General features: G+C 38.0%; 1 protein-coding gene across 2 annotated transcripts in view; it reads right to left on the minus strand.

Moving 5' to 3' along the window:
- The window catches only part of CCDC171 (coiled-coil domain containing 171), a 154,966-nt gene that overhangs the window by 28,024 nt on the left and 108,130 nt on the right, over window positions 1–18,812 (minus strand). For both annotated transcript variants that reach the window (XM_075136387.1, XM_075136388.1), the window contains one exon: window positions 15,853–15,984. In XM_075136387.1, the coding sequence (XP_074992488.1) occupies window positions 15,853–15,984 (132 nt within the window). The remainder of the gene's footprint in view (window positions 1–15,852; window positions 15,985–18,812) is intronic.

An 18,812-nucleotide genomic window follows, 5' to 3' on the forward strand; every position in this document is an offset into this window, starting at 1 on the left:
TCAGTGCCACACACGGGGCCTAACTCTATCCCCTTCGCTTCAATAACAATTACTTTACCCTGTAGGTCTCAGAGGATAGCCCAAGGGAATGAAGCTCTAAATAAAAGGCTAGATTCTCTGCAAGAGGTAATGACATGACTTCCTACAAGAAAATTGAAAAGGGAGAATTGAAATTGACAGAGACTGAAGGGAAAGTGCTTCTACTGGAAACCACAGCGGATGGGCATAACAACAATTGCCATGAAAATTATTACGAAGTGTAAGAGTTTCAAAAATAACATTGATTTTCCAGAAACTGATAAATTAAGACCAATGTTGTGTTTGTTAGTATGATCAGGTAGAAAACATCCTGAGAATTTTATAGCAAAGGAGCTACCTGCAGCCTTGACTACTCAGAAATATCTCTGGACCATGCAAGCAAATTACCACTTAACAAAATTAAGGAAATGCAGATTTTTATAGGCCAATGTTTGCAGGCAAAGACCATTCTCACTGCCCATTGCACAAAGTCAAGCATAGCTGCATGCTAAATGTAAAGGAAAAACAATCGCTGCCCCGAAGAACTGGTAGTATAAGTACAGCTATGGGGAAAATGCTACCAATACATTGTACCCCTTCCCATCTTCTTACACAGTCTTGATTCAAAAAGAACATTTCAGTCTGTCAGGGAGGAAGAGAATTTTCAAATAAATGGTTTTGGCAAGAAAGAAATGGAAACTGAAAGAAGTTTCAGGCTGGTACCCTTCCTTCAACTTTGTCTTGCAGTGTATATTCTAGACAGGGATGAAAGGAAGAGGGACAGGTAGCCACTGAAAATAATATAAAGTCCACGTTACAGTGCCTCAACTGTGAGCATGAAAATATGTCTAGAGTGAGCACAATATACTACCACTGATGAGAGGAACTAAACAGCAGCAGTCACAACAGAAAAGTCAGGATGCAGTTTTATTTAAAAAATGGCAGCGTCCCACCACACATTCAGTCTTGAGGAGAAACAAGAGAGTAAAACTTCTCATCAAAATCCAGGTGAAATGTCAAGTGAAAGTACAAGTTGCCTGTATCCGGATGATGTTGCTCTTGGTCTATTGGAGTGACATCTTGGAAGTAAAAGAGAGATACAAAAGTTGAAGTATAGAATTCTGTTTTCACAACCAAATTCATAGAAGTAAAATCAATTTTAAAAACCATATTCTTTCTTATTTTTAAGGGACTCCTACATATGGATAGGATATCCTATATAAGCAAACCAATCTTTATAAATAAATGTTACCTATATAAATGTTACCTAAACACTAAGTCTTAACTTAGACACTAAGTCTGAAATCTAATGGATTAATTATAGGTGTATGTGTATGAGAACAATTTAAGGAGGAGAGAGAAGCAAACGTTAATCTATCAAGTTACTAAGTAGGAAAATCTGAAGCAACTTCACATGGAAGGTAAATGTGTGATCTGAGAAACTCTTCTGTTCTTCTGAAATGCTGTCCACAAACTATCCAACATAAGTAACTAACTTGACTATTTGCCAACGTAGTAGAAACAATGAGTTTACTGACAATTAAGATACATTTTTTCATTGGTTTTAAAGAGTGCTCTATAAACTAAGACTGATTTCAATTACTTTTAGTAAAAGAAATATGCTTTACAGACAAATAGATGCTACTGAGACTTCTATGAATCTTTTTAGAAACTCATGATAAAATACCAATTTAGTTTTAACCAGTGTAGAAAAAGTCCGTCACTGACTCCAACAGAAGAAAACGATCACCGCACAAAATCTGGGCTCATTATAGACATTTCCTTAAATATTTTTACTAGAGCTATGAACAGATATAGATTACTCCTTTCTGCCCACAAGAAGCAGCTTTTCAATTTTAGATTAAAACATTTTCAAACTGAATTAGATAAAGTATTTTACATATGCTTAGAAGGGGGAAATGTGTCGGCTTTGTATTTTCCACACAAAAAGATGAAGACAATCTATGCTGTAGTTGCCATTTATTAGGAGAGACAAAGGTCCCTTCTGGCAGATTTAGTCGGTATGACAACTGCGATTATGTGGCTCATACATAAACAATCATTACTAAGTCCTAATCTTCGTATCAGATTTTAGGCGAATGCTCGAGTCTAATGGAGCCCAGGGCCTAGAAAACTGCACAAAGTTTTATAATACAGTTACTTCATTTCCTTTACTTTTCTTATGAAGTGCTCATGGTAGCACTGCATTTTAATTCAACATAAATATTTCATCCTACATAAAGCAGCCTTTTGTAGTTTTGTAAGGAAACTCTAAAGTATACTGTTAGGTTGGATAGTAAACTAATTTTTTCATTTTGGCTTCTCACCAAAACATCAGTTATGTGCACAAATTCATCATGCCAGCACAGGAAAAAGCACCAGTCAGTCTCTATAGAGAAAGTAATGATCTAGAAAAGCTGAATTGCATTCCTTAGTTAAATGGACACACCCTTCATCTAATGTCCACTGCCACATATAGGATGGACAGGTGTTCTCCCTTCATTCTGCCTAAACTCAGATGTTAGCGAGATAACCAGTTTGCTTCATACATTCTTGAACTTTAAAAAAAATTGGAATTTGAAAAAAACCAACATACAAATGGCTAGATTTTCAACCAGACTTGTTTTCAAGACCTGACTTAAGGCATTAAAATGTTTTATTAGAAATTTCAGGGACAACAGCTCTTGTTCCAAAATCTGAAGAGTCAAAGGAAATTTAAAGAGCACAGTACGCCTACTACTGACCTTTACAATGAGCATACACATTAGCATCCCTCTTTCCAAAGCAAAAGTTGGAGAATATTGGCAACGTCTGCCAAAAGTGGTACTGACACGGAGCTTGACAATTTGCTATCCTTAAACTTAGTATGAAATAAAGAAAATATTTTCCTCCCAAAGTTTGCTTTTAACCATCATAATCTGAGGAAGAAGAATGAATAAAATGATCCCTGTCATCTCTGAATATCTAATTCTACTAACAATGGATGTACAGGTGAAGAAAACACTTGTTGGGAAAAACTGATTCTGTTTGTCTATCTTTCTGGCATTTGTCATATAGATTACAGATTAGCTCAACTCAGAAAGGTATAAATCCCAATCAACACATGCTAAAAACTGGTGGATGAGTGAGACTCCACTATACTGTAGTCTGGGCCACTTATATTTCCAGAGGTTAACAAGCTAAGTGAGAAAGCTGTTCACTTGGAACAGCTTGAAAGACAGAGAAGACGACACTAACTTTTCTGTTGGCAGAGCTCTGGCTGTCCTCATTCAGACCAACAATTCAACGATGTGTTGTTACCTGATGAGCTTTTTTGGATAATATTTTGGAAGACATTGATTTTCTGCTTTGTCTTCAGCAAATGCACCAAGTGTCTTTCCATTAAATGGAAACTTATCATCAGATTGCAGAACAGGAATTGAATTATTAGGTTGGGAGCCTGGCAAATAAGGAACGGGCTGTTATGGTCCATTCCCCTGTCCGGCCAACAGTCAACAATTAGATCCAATTCTTTAGAAGCATGAGAGATAAAGTGACTTTCTGAATTCTGTTTATAAAACAGGATGCTTATAGCAACAGTGAAAGGAGAAAACTAAAGAGGATAGGCACTGATGAGATGAGTTTGCCTTGAGAGCATGAAGTATTCTTCAACAATAGGATGAGAAGTAAAATACCCCATATCATAGGGCATTGTAACTAAATTGAGAAAGCTCTTTTTAGTCTTTCTTTTTTAATAGATTTGGCAATGACTGCAGGCACCACAATATCATGTGCTTGAGTGGTAACCTTACTGGTGGATCAACAAAAGCGGCTGGTTCTTATCCAAGGATCCCAGGCTGTCCTAACTTGGAAACACCCTAGAGGACAGCATTTTCCAAACTACTTCTAATGTTAGTTGGTTACTATTTCCTTACTCATTTTTCAGAGCTGGACCACTACTTGCAGTTAGGTCATTTATTAGCAATTGTTCCTATAGATGTTGGTAACATAGAGAAATCACTTCCACAGCTTACCAAATCTAGAAACTACAGATGATTTCTACTGTTTTTCACCTTTTTCTAGCTCGGAAATGAGGAAAGTAGCCTGAAAAGAAACAACTACTGATGGAGTGGCAGAGAATGGGAGGTGATTATGACAGACGATGCCAAAGCATGACTAGTATAAAGAAGGTAAACTGGGAATATTTATTGACATTAACATATTAACATTAAATGAAGTAGCAGAAACCATTTGCAAAACAAACACAGAAAATAGTTTTTCAGAAAGTGTGTAGTTAAGCTGCGAAAGTCCTTTCCACAAGTCATGTGAATGTTTAACTTTACATAGGTTCAAAAAGCAATGGGACAATAAATGGCTGTTGAATACAAAAATATGAATTTTGTTTCAGGAGGTCTTTGGACTAAAATGGTGGGGGCTGGGAGAAATTCTGGAGACATTTTAGCCCTGTTTTTTATACTCTTTTTTTTTTTTTTTTAGTTTCCCCTGTCCAACCTGTTTTTAAGCAGGGACAACCAGATTTACTGCTATTCTGTGTGCCTCTAGGCATTAAATGTTTACTCAGTCCCACAGTCTATTTCCCAAAGGAGTAAAATTTGCAGCAAGTCTCAAATGGAATAAATGCAGAACAAATCAAGCATCTAGGATAGTGACCTTTGCCAACGTACAGACAAACATCGCATTTTGACATGTAGGAGACTCACTACTCAAAACCCAGTCCTGTGATCTTTGCAAGCATTTGTAAAAACTTCAGAATTTAAACTTCAACTTGTAAACTTTAGCTTGCATAATATTGAAGTAATTTATAAAAAAGGTTATTCCTTTGAGAATGGGAAACTGGATGGAGAGAAAGTCTGGCACTACAGGCAGTACTAACGGCCTAATGCTTTGCTCTCTAATCTCTCCCTTTAGTATTTGTCAGTTATGATATGATCAGGAAGAGGGGGACCTGGTGGGTGCTGGTATTGGAAAAGAACACACAATCTGCCTCTGAACAGAGAGAAGTCATAACTAAAATATAGTCTTCAGGCATTAAATGAGATTGCACCCTCCAGCCCTCTCCATTTTCTCCCCACCCTCTAATTTCTTACCACCTTTTTGCTTCAAAGGGGAAGCGACCATAATGAGAGAAGAGAACATAATGAAGGAAGAGACCATAACGAAGGGAGAGTTAAAGAACACTATAATGAAATTGGGTACTGCAATGGACAAGTATTCATTAAAAATGAGTGCCCTATTTCAAGCATATTTGTCCTGGAACACCTACAGCAATAGACCTTATCAATCCTAAGAATTTATGCTTTTCACAGACCAATATAAATGTTGGTACTTTGACCTCAGGATTCTAGCAGCACATATCACTAGACCATCAATCAATTCAGTAACTGAAAAATCAAGACAACAGCTTCAAAGTAGTTCATTATGATTTCTGCAAGATAACAACGTAAAAAAGAAAATTCACAGGTAACAACAATATGTGAATTTATGAGCCACAATTTACACACCTCTCCCACCCCAAAAAAAAACCCCAACAAAATGAATTAGTGGCAAATTGGTAGACTTTGGTAAAAAACAGGTTAACTTTTAATCCTTTCAAAACTCATCCTCTTCAAATTTCACTTCAGTGGTATACTATTTGGGATGCTATCCCAGTCTATTTCTTCAATATAGGACAACTGTGGAATTAACAGAACAGCCTGTTTTTTATGCCTAGTTTTACATTCTGAAAGGTTTACTGTGTTTTTCTTAATCCTTAAGTTGCATATTCATTGCTATATTTTCGTCTAACTGCTGTCACTTATATTGTCATGCAGAAGGGCAAATCAGGGTCAGTTTATGTAAGCGGCATCAATCTGAAAAACTTCATCAGTCTTTATTTCAAGGCATTATGCAAAGAAAGCTGACATTAAGAGAGCCTTAACTGACAGCAAATGAAATCAATCAGCAAATCACTAAGCCATAATAAACTCGCTCGAGTTGTAGATAACCCTTCCTCTTCCAGGTCTTTAACTACAAGGCCCACCAAACGCAGTATCTGGGCAGAAATATCTCTCTTGATTCCATTACAAAATTCTTGCACTAATATAGTGCATTATTTAATAATTTTTTTTTTGCTCTGTAAAGCAATCGGTAAGAATAACAAACATATATATGTTTTATAATAATGGAATACTAAAGTGAATAAAGACTAAACAAAAGATTCAATATTTGAAGAAGTTTCTTTTTTTAGTTTAAATGTAATTAAGAATAGAAAATAGTTTGATTCTGTTTCTGCTACTAAGATATTTGTGTAATAAAGTCTATTGCCTTATTAGTTCCTACTGCTTAGACTCACTTGCTCAGCATTTCTTCTTAGTTTTTGAAATTAAAAGAACCAGTACAAAAAAGGCAAGACTCCAGACAATTCCTAATCTTTCACGGTATTCGCTTCATGAATTCATTTTGTAACTCACATGATTATCAACAGTTTAACAGCTATGCTTCTGAATGGGCTTATCTGTGTTACAACAGTACACACCGCAGACAAAATCAAACAATGCATTCACGTCCAAGCTACACAGTGGTTATCTGGTAAAATTACTCCTTTTCTGAAGATACTGTGCAGAGATAATCCCATGCAAGTTCTGAAATATAGGATTTCTGAAGTAAGAAAAATTGCCTAACAAACAAGGTGCTTTGAAAATGATATTTGTTATTTTCTGTAATTGAATGATGCTTTATTTTTGTAGTTACAGCATTTAGGAGTCTTCCCTTATTCACTGAGGCAGCTTTGGGTACATATTGAGATCACCATATCTCTAGAGTAATTTTTCTCATAAAAGAATAGTGATTAGAAGTCAATAAAGATGCTTCCTGTTGGGTCCTTATGCTATAAGATGCAGCAACCTGGTAAGCAGCTGGAAAAAAAAAACCATCTCAGGATTACAAGCAGAGGCAAAACTAAATAAATAAACTTGGTGAATTAAGATCATATTTTACACAGTTCTTATACGGCTTTCTTGCATATCAGCACAGATCATTCATAAGAGATTACTCACATGCAACAGACATAAATGTACAAAAAAGTCTAAGTGGACAAAGGCAGATAGTTACACAATTGCTTGACAGGGTCAAGAAAGAAATTTTTCCATTAAGGTAGGTTACTGAAAGGTTAAATGATTATATGCTAACTTTGGCATTCAAGACAACCAGCAGCAGAACTTAACTTAAAGTTTTTACAAAACTAATAACGCTTATGAAAGAGGCTGGACAATAGTTAGTAGTTTCACAGGCATAAAGAGACAGCTTTCAGTAATTGATTAATTGGTGATTACAGATACTGACTTTGATATTTACAGTCCCACAGTGTCAAAGACTTAACAGGGTTGGGGTGCAATCAGTGTACCAGCTAACTACAAAGCCTTCCTAGAAGGGTTCGTCATATTAGAATGAAGAAAGGCAAGGAAGAAACAAAAAAGTTAAAGGATGCTTGAGAAAGCGAGGGAAAGAGGCTAATGATAAGGAGGGGGAAAATGACAAAAGGAGAGAGAGCAATAAAAACCCCACAGAGAACAGGGAAGAAAAGACTGCTAAAAGAAATGCTGTGAAGAGGAGAGGTAGTTGGGAACACAGTTAACCCGCAGAAAGGAGAAGGGGTGTGAGATTCAAATTATAAAAGGCACATTTCCAACATCACTGGCATTTTGAAGAACACTTTTTATGTTTTAAATTGTGTTTTGCTTACACACATTAATGTTACGTTTTAAAGGAACTATAGTTAAAATAAATCATGCTAAAATGGCTTCTAAATATTTATCATCATGATATAACCTATCTGGAGACATGACTCCAGATATCAGCTGAACACATTCAAGGAGATTAAATTAGAGTTCTTCATGTTATGTCTCTTCAATCTGGTTATTCAGATTTTACTTAGTTGTTAATTATTGTCTCTTAAGCCCTGCACCAACTTTATTTTTGACAAATTGAAGTTTGCAAAAGGTCAGGGTTGCAAGACTCTTTCGAGTCTTTAAACTCTAGTGAGTTTAAAACACTTATTTATGAGTATTTCAACTCAAGGTGCAAGTGCAAAGTATCATTATATTAATAAAGAATCACTTCTCTCTTTAAACAGTATATTGGAAAGCAGGCTCGTGGTCAGTCCAGAAGCAGCACATTTTGACACTAGGTAGGAAATCAGTCCTTTTGGAGAGGAGAAGAAAAGAGGGGGAAGGCAGCCCAGGTACTGTTGATAGCAGCTGTTGAACTCCTGGAGAACGAAGACCCAGTTTTACCCAACAAGAAGCAGCAGTCTGATTCCAGAGGAGGCAGCATTCTGGCCTCTGTAATGAAATGGATAGTTCCTTCTGTGGGTGAAATGGTGGAAGTAAAAAGAAAACACTAAAAGTGTGTACATGTTGGGTGCATGTATATATAAATCTTCAAGACCCTCTTAAAAAGTTTTCTCCTTTCTAAAGTATTAAGAGAAAAAAAACACCATTATTTGTTCTTTTAACAGCTATGCCATTAAAAAAATAAAGAAAAAGGCTCCAAAACAGAAGTACAACATTTAAAATTCTAATAATTCAGTTTTCAAGCAGCTACTCCACGATTAATTCATCCCATTACATCCTCATACCAGAACTGATTTATGTTTGAAAGACTTGCCCTCTGCAGAGGATAAAATCTGATGACAGAATTATAATGTTACCTTTGAAATCACTTGCTTCCTCAATTTGGTAAGAACTATTTTATTGACAAGTAAGCACGGGAATGAGAAAGTGTTTATTATTTTGAGAAAAATTATCAGCAGAATTATGCCTATCTTTTACCTTCTAATCTATCAAGCATAAATCTAAAATTAATGAGCAAGTGAAAATAAATACAAATTAAGAAGCTCCTAACACCTTAAACTACATTTATGTTTGCCCAATTAATTAGAAAAAGTGGACCTACAACACAATCAGATAATGCATGACTAAATCATACATGAATACATAATTTACATAAAACAAATGGTAAGAACCTACTCCTTCATAAATTTATAATGATTATACGCTAACACTGAAGATATGTCAGTACTTGACTATATTAATACCACCACTATAAGTCCGTATGTCATTACTGCACTTTTCATTTCAAATTACCTCAAAACACCTGAGAAACGCAAAGAAGTACATATAAATCCCGTGTGGACTTCCTAAATCTGCATGAACAGATGGACACATGCTGAAGACAGAGACAGAGGGAGAGCAAGACAGAGGGAGACAAGGGTGGGAGGGAGAGGCAGAGAAAGAGGGAGCGAGCCAGAGGCAGAGGGACGGGGGGAACAGAAAGACAGAGAGAGCGGCAGAGCAAGCGAGACAGAGCCAGGCTGGGAAAGACAGGTACAGGAGAGGGGGCAGAGACTGAGAAAGAGAGACTGAGGCAGAGCAGCAAGCGGAGATGGACCGAGGGAAAGCACGAGCAGGTGTACAGCAGAGAGAGCAGGCACGGCAGGGAAAGCGAGAGCAACGGCAGCAGAGAGTGTGCACACAGCAGCAAGCAAGCGTGCGGCAGAGAGAGCACGCCTGCAGTGGAGAGTGTGCACATAGGACACAGAGAGAGACAGCGTGCAGTGAAGAACGAGAGCGTGTGGCAGGGAGACAAAGAGAGAGGGAGACAGAGACAGACAGACAAGACAAAGTGAAAACTTATCCATCTCAAACCCACCTGGAGGATAGAAAGCACAACACAAGTGTATAGTATCCTTCAGAATTAAGGGAGAGCTTAGTAATGAAAAATGCAGATTTACCTACTCAAGTCCTTGGTTATAATAAACAAAAATTTTCTTAATATGCAAGGGATTTCCAACATTCAGGCCAATCTTACATCTCCGGTGAAGGGCAGCACACAAAGAAATGCTTTTTCCTAAGACCTATAAATACTGACAAATACAGATACATGTATGTGCACCCCTTTTACACCAGAAGCCTACCTATAGTCTCATCGTCACATCTGCTTTTTCATACACCACATAAATGCATTAAATATTCACATCCTCATTAAAGTCATTCACAAAACTTGCCCATTTGAATTCTCTAATTCATATAAATCCTGTAAAACAGCAACACAAGTTAATCTGTGAATATCAGTTCTCTTCCAAGTCACATCATATCCTTTAGCAACCAGATATTAGAGGAGGAAGAGGCCCACCACGCCAAATATTGACCAAAAGCAACCACCACAAATTAATAAGGCCAATTAATAAAATACGCAAATGGAGACTTTGAAGACAGAGGTCAAGGTAATTCCCATGACACAGAAGATGATTACTCTTTCCCTAATTGCACATCTGCAGGTAGCTACCACGTGAGAACGTCAGTGGCTGTCTGATCACACAGCCATATGCATGTCTTTCAGACATGCAGCGGATGTGATTCTGACAACCACAGTTAGTTTTTTGTGGCCACTGTTTTTCACCGACAACGCCTATGTATTAGAACATCTGGGACATCCTCCATAAAGATTGTCCTCTACTTTGTTTAAATGGCTCCTGTACCTCCTGTAAAACCAACCTGCAACAGAAAATACAGAGCATAAACTAGGTACACAGAAAACCACTGATTTGTATGTTGTTAGCCTTTCCCTGTTTGGGAGTCAAGCACTTACACATCAAGTATACATTACACATCCTATTGCTATTGCAAAATAGCCTGAGGTACCTAAATTTGCTTCAAGAAGTTTCTTTCATACCAGTTCTTACCATTCTGTGTCTACATCTGCAAATAGAAGAAATTTATTGTGAGAATATACCAATGCTTAATTATTTATACATGAACATTTAAACCTCATCTGGTTTATTTGGGGACCTTATATACTGTTTTTTAGGTCAAATTGCTTGCCATGAGTATTAATTACATATTTGATCAATCTTCTGAATGACCACTTTTTCTGTGAGCCAATAACCTCTTTCAGAAGAGAGAGCTAAGAGAACATTATCCTCTTCCTAAAGGTGTAGGATAATTCAATTTTATATTTTATGAGTTGATAACCTTTATTGGTTAATTTAAATAGTCATGTGCCAAGCAAAACTACTAGAATTAGGAATCCCATGTTATTTCAGTTGCTCTTTTTGATCCTGTATCTTGTATTTATTGGAGGCTTCACATATAGTTCCACTTTTTGTCTTCAGTGGGAACATTCAGGCACGGCCAGAACAGCACACCTTAAATTATGCTCTCATGTGTTTCAGGTGCTTGAAAATACTACTACGTTTTCCGCTTTCAAACTTAGCTAAGTAACAAACAGCACAACTTTGTGACATAACATCCTTCAAAGCAATTAAATATCAGGTGAGAGTGTTTCAAAGCTATAGAAATCATATCATTTTACTCTTCGAGATACTGCACTTTTTTCATTACTTATCCATCTCAAGTGACATATTCAAACTATTATAGTAATTCTTATTACAGTTTCCAAGAATTTAATGAATGCCTACAAATTAAGTCATACTTTCCCTACTTGCATGGGGCTTTAGAAGACACTCAGTGCAAGGACATTCTTGTTGAATAACTTACATTTCAATCTATTATGTAATTTTGCAATTCAAGAGCCATTACATAAAGTGAGGCTTTGGAGAAGATACACAGAACTTTGTGTCCCAAATATTTCATTTCATTAGCTGAAGGTCTATCACTAGAGTGTACAACACATTCTGTAAAAGATGCACACCACTTCCTACAGCTTAACAATTATTTCATTTGGGAATGACCAGGGTTTTATTTGTGTGTTTGATCAGCCCTGTAAGCATTCATGGTATTTGGAATGTTGGATCCATTTGCTCGAAAAAACAACCTTCTGGTTTTACAAGATAATTAATTAAGTATGCCACAAAAAAGCAAATCTCTGATAGCTTAGTTCACAGTCAAGCAACTTAGGTTCATTATGCCAATCTTCTTTGCACTTGTCTCCTATAAAGAAAGCATATTTTTCCCAAGAAACATACATGTAGAGATAACAGCAATTTAAAAATTCCAAGACTTCCCGTATTCCCAATGACAAGGAATATAGATCACTAATGCTGCTGAGCCCATCAAGTGAATTAAGGATAGCAGATTTCATTCAAAACACCTTTAAGAGCCACTTGGTTTCCAAAAATTTGGAAGAAAGATAACCTATGCAGATGTGCAAGCACATGCAAATATACTAGCTTTTTTCCTTCCTCTCATATGATGAAAAAGTGATACACACTGAACCAATGGATATAAAATTATTATTAATTACTGATTCCAGCCACCCACTACGAACCGGATGCATAAATAATAAAAATAAAACAATGCAATCATCCCTATCATACTGTGTAATTTAAGATCTTAATTTATATGCGATTTTTTAAAAGAAACCATCAAATATCAATAAGGGCCCCAAGAAAGCTGGTTAATATTCAAGGATCACCTCCTCCAAGCTCAGGAGTGATACATCCCAACAAAGAGGAAGTCACATAAAAATGCCAGGAGGCCTGCATGGATGAACAAGGAGCTCCTGGGTGTACTCAAACACGAAAGCGAAGCAGGTCCTGCCTAACCAACCTAGCGGCCTTCTATGATGGAGTAACTACATAAGTGGACATGCAAAGAGGTACAGATGTCATCTGTCTGAACCTCTGTAAGGCCTTTGACACGGTCCCCCACAACATCCTTCTCTCTAAACTGGGGAGGTATGGATTTGATGGGTGGACTGTCTGGTGGATGAGGAATTGGTTGGATGGTTGCATCCAGAGGGTAGTGGTCAACAGCTCAATGTCCAGATGGAGATCAGTGACAACTGGTGTCCCTCAGGGGTCTGTACTGGGACCAGTACTGTTTAATATCTTCATCAATGACATAGACAGCGGGATCGAGTGCACCCTCAGCAAGTTTGCAGACGACACCAAGCTGAATGGTGCGGTTGACACCCCTGAGGGTCGGGATGCCATTCAGAGGGACCTGGACAAGCTTGAGAAGTGGGCCCATGTGAACCTCGTGAGGTTCAACAAGGCCAAGTGCAAGGTCCTGCACCTGGATTGGGGCAACCCCCAGTATCAACACAGGCTGGGGGATGAAAGGATTGAGAGCAGCCCTGCCAAGAAGGACTTGGGGGTACTGGTGGATGGAAAGCTGGACATGAGCCGACAATATGCGCTCGCAGCCCAGAAGGCCAACCATGTCCCGGGCTGCATCAAAAGAAGCGTGGCCAGCAGGTCGAGGGAGGTGATTCTGCCCCTCTACTCCGCTCTGGTGAGACCCCACCTGGAGTCCTGCATCCAGTTCTGGAGTCCTCAGCACAGGAAAGACATGGACCTGTTGGAGCGGGTCCGGAGGAGGGCCACGAAAATGACCAGGGGGCTGGAACACCTCTCCTATAAAGAAAGGCTGAGAGAGTTGGGGTTGTTCAGCCTGAAGAAGAGAAGGCTTTGGGGAGACCTTACTGCAGCCTTTCAGTACTTAAAGGGGGCTTGTAAGAAAAATGGGGACAGATTTTTTAGCAAGGCCTGTTGCGACACAACAAGAGGTAATGGTTTTAAACTAAAAGAGGGTAGATTTAGACTAGATATAAGGAAGAAATTTTTTACAATGAGGATGGTGAAACATGGGAACAGGTTGCCTAGAGAGGTGGTAGATGTCCCATCCCTGGAAACATTCAAGCTCAGGTTGGACAGGGCTCTGAGCAACCTGAGCTAGTTGAAGATGTCCCTGCTCATTGCAGGGGAGTTGGACTAGATGATCTTTAAAGGTCCCTTCCAACTCAAACTATTCTATGATTCTATGATAACAAACTTAGACTTGGAAAAAAACTCCTTATGTCTAACACTTGAAGATAATAAGACCTTTAACTGAAATGTACTTGTCACAGACTAACTATAAAATACATGTAGTAGTAGTGGTTACAGAGACCATGCACGCAAACAATTCCACTGGTTTTAATAAGGTTACTAACTGCTTACCTCATTCAAGATTGCAGGATTGCCCTTAATATAGTTTTATATACAATGAAATTAAAATCAATTAGCTGACTCCCAGCTATAAAGGGGAAATTTTACAATAAAATCTCTATAATGTACATAGAAAGTTATTAAACAGGCACTATGTAACTGGAGACAAGGAGAGGGGAAAAAAGGAAAGGGGAAAGGGGAAAGGGGAAAGGGGAAAGGGGAAAGGGGAAAGGGGAAAGGGGAAAGGGGAAAGGGGAAAGGGGAAAGGGGAAAGGGGAAAGGGGAAAGGGGAAAGGGGAAAAGAAACTGCACAGTGAGATAGACTGTGAACCATTGATGCTGTTTGTGTACGTACAGAGTAACTATGTGTAATTGAAGCTGTTGGGTGAACAAAAAGCATGTTTACAATATTGCACCACCAGTAAGCTACCCAGCGCATATACTGCTATGTGTTAGTTAAACCGCAAGCACTCTGTACAAATGCCAAATGCAACTTTTTATACTTCTGTTTCTCTTCATCTTCTTAGAAAGAAAGAAGGAATACGCTGTCTTGCAAATACTTCTACAATCATTTTGAGGTCAAAAAAGAATGGGTGTTGGGATGGGACAAAAAAAAAAAGGGCAGCCACCACTGAACAGGCCACCGAATTAGAAGAGCAGTATTTAAAAGCTGGTGATTTCCATGACAGCTTCTTTGAAAAGATGCGACCTGTGGAACCTTTTGCACAGCCTTAAAAGTGATCATCACTGTACTGGGGAAACGGTTGCAACTCTGCTCTCTGCTAGAGACGTACAGCTGTGTTAACTAAAGTTCATGGGAATCTCAGGTGTTACATATTACTACTTTATTATGGAAACACAATAATACACACATAATTCAAAACTTTATCACATTGAAACGCATGCATGCAAGAGGCCAAACAGTGAGAAATGTCCAGCTTAGAATCTGCCTATCTTGAACGTTTGATTTTGTGACTCTCTTCCTGCAATTATATATCGCATCTAGAACAGAAAAGCTACAATAAATTAAAAAGGATTACTACAGAAATGTACACACACTATGCAATACTTGCATTGTCTAACTTCCTTGCACTTTACACAACTAGCTTTCCTCTCTCTGATTCACATAGAAAAGCACAATGAAAGAAGTACGTACTCACTCTGCCTTTCGTTTTCTCTTTGAGAAAACAAAATGTTCTGCCTTTAGCAATATTGTATCACCAGCATGAAGTCATCCTGCACAGCTATAAAGACTAAGGGATAGTTTGTGTACAAGACGACATAACAAACTTAAAAACAGTAAGGAGGCATTGCACAGAATCCATTTTCAGAGCTGAAAATATGTATGTTTTCAGTTAATTTCTCTTTTTCCCCCATTATTTCTTCCTAACAAAATTAGTATTTTGAAACATAAAAGTCTCTAAACCTACATGAACAAAATAGCTTCTATATTTAAGTATCACAAATAGCAGTGTCTCTCAAATTAGAAATGCTCAAAACCCACTATTACTTCTAAAACTGTAATATGGAAAAATCTGATACTGACCAAGAAGCAGCATAAAAATTCTGTCTTTTTTTCCCCCCCTATTTTATTTGTCTTGCTTAAATTAAGGGGGGGAGAAAAAGGGGGGTGGGATTGAGTGATTTAATTTTCAAATATAACATTTGAATTTTTCCATGGTCATATTCCTGTCAGTTATTTAACATTATAACTGCAAAATTAAAAGTTCACATCATCTCTGAAATACCATATTCAAGAGTAAACATGGAAATTATTTCTCTTTCAACTGTTAACTGCAATAGTTTTGGAGCTTTTTGTTCTCCACACATTCACAGCAGTCTAGCTTCTTTTTCTATCTCAGATGCAAAAAAGGAAAAAAAGAAATGGGATTATTTTAGACTCTAACCTGAAATGCTACAACCTCTGGCCTGCCCTTCAGCCCTTCCACTGCAAAGGTCTCTAGGTGCAGTTTGGGTAGCTGCAGGGTGAAGTCATTCCTGGTTGCCGCAGTCCGTGACAGCAAGGTCTGATCTCTGACCTAAAGGGAAAAAAACAGCATCAATGGTAATTCCCCTTCAGACACATTAACTGGGATGAACTGGGTCCCCTTGAGCCCACTGAGTGGACTTGCATTGATCGCTGGACCTGAAATCCATGAATAAATTTAGGACTAATTGATTTTTCGTTGCAAATAAATCTCTAATTCAGAGTGCTGGGAGAGAATGTTAAGAAGAAAAAGCATCTTCCCCTGGTCTGAAATGAGGAGGAAAGAAGAGACACTAAGGGCTCACAAGCCCACCTGGTACATACATTTCACAGATCTGTCCCCTGTAAAAACAGTGTAAGAAAAGAAATTGTAATTGTACTTCTGACTCAAACAAACATCAGCTATGAAATTAAAAAGCGCATGTGATCTAACAACCAAGAAGCTGGCATGTGAGTTCTGTCTACTGTAGGGAGATCATATCAGTCCTCAACAATAAGGTTCACTTAGCATCAATTCAGTTAAACGCCAGATCAAAATGAATAATCCTAAAACAAAGCAAAATAAACCAACCTGTAGCTCTACAATTAACAGAAGGAGGGGCAAAAAAAAAGCCCTGCTACTAGATTTCTTGTTGTGGATTCTCTACCAGAAATAATGCACCAATTGCTATTAATCGACTTTCATACTGTTTCTAACTATGCCAGTTTGGCGTGGGAAATGCTACAATTTGCACAAAATTCAGACAGGTTGATATTCAGTCAGCTTCGCAGGCAGTCTGAAAAGAAAGGGTGAAACAAAACCCCCACGCAGCACCAGTGTCATTTCCACAGAGGGCCACAGCCCGCGCCACGGGCCCTCGGTGTCACAGCGCCACCTGCCGACCACGCGGGGAACCGGTCCTCGTTCGAAACTCGCGTGCCCCCCGCGCGACACCAACGCACCGGTAGAACTCGCAGCGATGTGACGTGATCTACGCTTTCCTCTTTAAACACAACCAGCCCGACTAGTGTTGGAGACGGGGCGAATACCGTTACCGCTATTTACACGGCACCATTTTACAAGATGTAATTAGTCTATCAGCATGGATGGGAAATTACACATTACACTGAACACACAACTTCCGCGGACACATCACCTACATTCGCATACCACATGCTGCCACGCACCCATTTTTCATTCTATTTAATACAAAAACTATGATGTCCTCCTCCAGGAGATCCCAGTAGTCAGATTAGATTCTAGTACAGATGGATGGACACACGTACAAATACGTACTAGTACAAACGAACAGAGGAAGTGCATTCATTTGGCATAGACTGCATCTGTTGAGTACGAACAGCTAGTACTGCAAAAATAATTTACTGCTGTTTACAACAATTCACGGTCTGATACTAAACAGATACTAAACACATATAAATCAATAGACACACCGTTTACTAAATCCTATTTAAAATAAATTTCAGTTTTTCTTAGAGCCTCCCTTGCCCAAAAGAACTCACCAACATGAATTAAAACATGTCCATTCATTTTAAGTCCCAAACTACTTTTTTGAACCACTTACAAAATTAGCTTTTTATAAAATGTTGTGAGTGAACATATTTCAAATAATAGCACAGCCTTTGAAATCTGCTCTGATTGAAAAAAGTATGCATGCGTAAATCTACTGATACAAAGAATAAAAGATTTTATTTTATTCGTTGCTCTGTTCTGTGGGAATAGGGAGCCCTACATTTCCCAAGTTGACCTAAAGAATTCCTGTCAATACCTGTGGCTGCCAAACATATGCACTATGATGCAATTTTTATAACAGGAAAGGTCCTCTACACATTTTTTGCACACATAGTGCACTAGGTTCAGGATATACAGTCCTGTGGAACAAAAAAATTCTCTGGAGTGTTCTGTCAGCATGTGTAATTCCGGTCAGATGTTAACGTGCTGAATATAACAAAATGCATTACTTTAAATACACACATACACACATACACGATTTACATTTTTATAGCTTATGTATGCCAACTTTTGTGTCTTTGCTGCCAGTATGCACACAGATAAAAGAAAACATTAATGTGGATTAAGGTACTAAGAATTTATCAACATCAAACCACCAGTGTTTTGCCTTCTACCCTTCTGAACCGTAGTCAATAGATCTAAATATTTTACTGCACCCTGGCCAATTCATTGTTTGATGTTTAAAAACTCACCCAGAATCAAAGAAAATTTATTAAATTTCAGCCCCCAAATGAGATACTATTAGCTTTGAAAGTCAAGTTTAACTGCGATATTGATGATTCTCTTTTTTCTGTGACAAAATTCACACGGGAAATCCCTATGTCAAAGTACAAAAGCAGATTGCTAATACTAGGGGGAAAAAAACAACGTATAAGCAATGTAGGTATAATACACACACAATACAGACAGTAGAAGTCCTTTTAACCCTATTAGTTTCAAACTCTCCACTTCAGTATTGGGGCCTGACACTCACTGAATAATAAAATACACAAGCCATTTTAAAAAATGGCTGAATTGTAGTAAACATATGCCATTAGTACCACCACACCAGCAAAGTACATATTAGCTCCTTACAGAGTATGACATTTGGTATAAAGATTCACCACTAAAAAAACAACCCCAAAACTTTTTGTGTTTGTAAATACTTAGATTGTAAAGAGTGAATTTCATTATGAACTGATGCATACTGAGAAACAGAAAATCAAGCTAGAGTTTTCCTTTAAAAAATACTCACAAGGGTTCGGAAAAATTATAAGAACAAAAGACTGGGCATATACTGTACAAATATCATTACATTGTTTCACTAAAAGTGAAAACAGTCTTCAAGTTGGCTACCGATTCAAGGAATGGAAAGCTATAATGGCCATGCC

The sequence above is a fragment of the Calonectris borealis genome, chromosome Z (assembly GCF_964195595.1).
Source record: "Calonectris borealis chromosome Z, bCalBor7.hap1.2, whole genome shotgun sequence".
Classification (NCBI taxonomy): domain Eukaryota; kingdom Metazoa; phylum Chordata; class Aves; order Procellariiformes; family Procellariidae; genus Calonectris; species Calonectris borealis.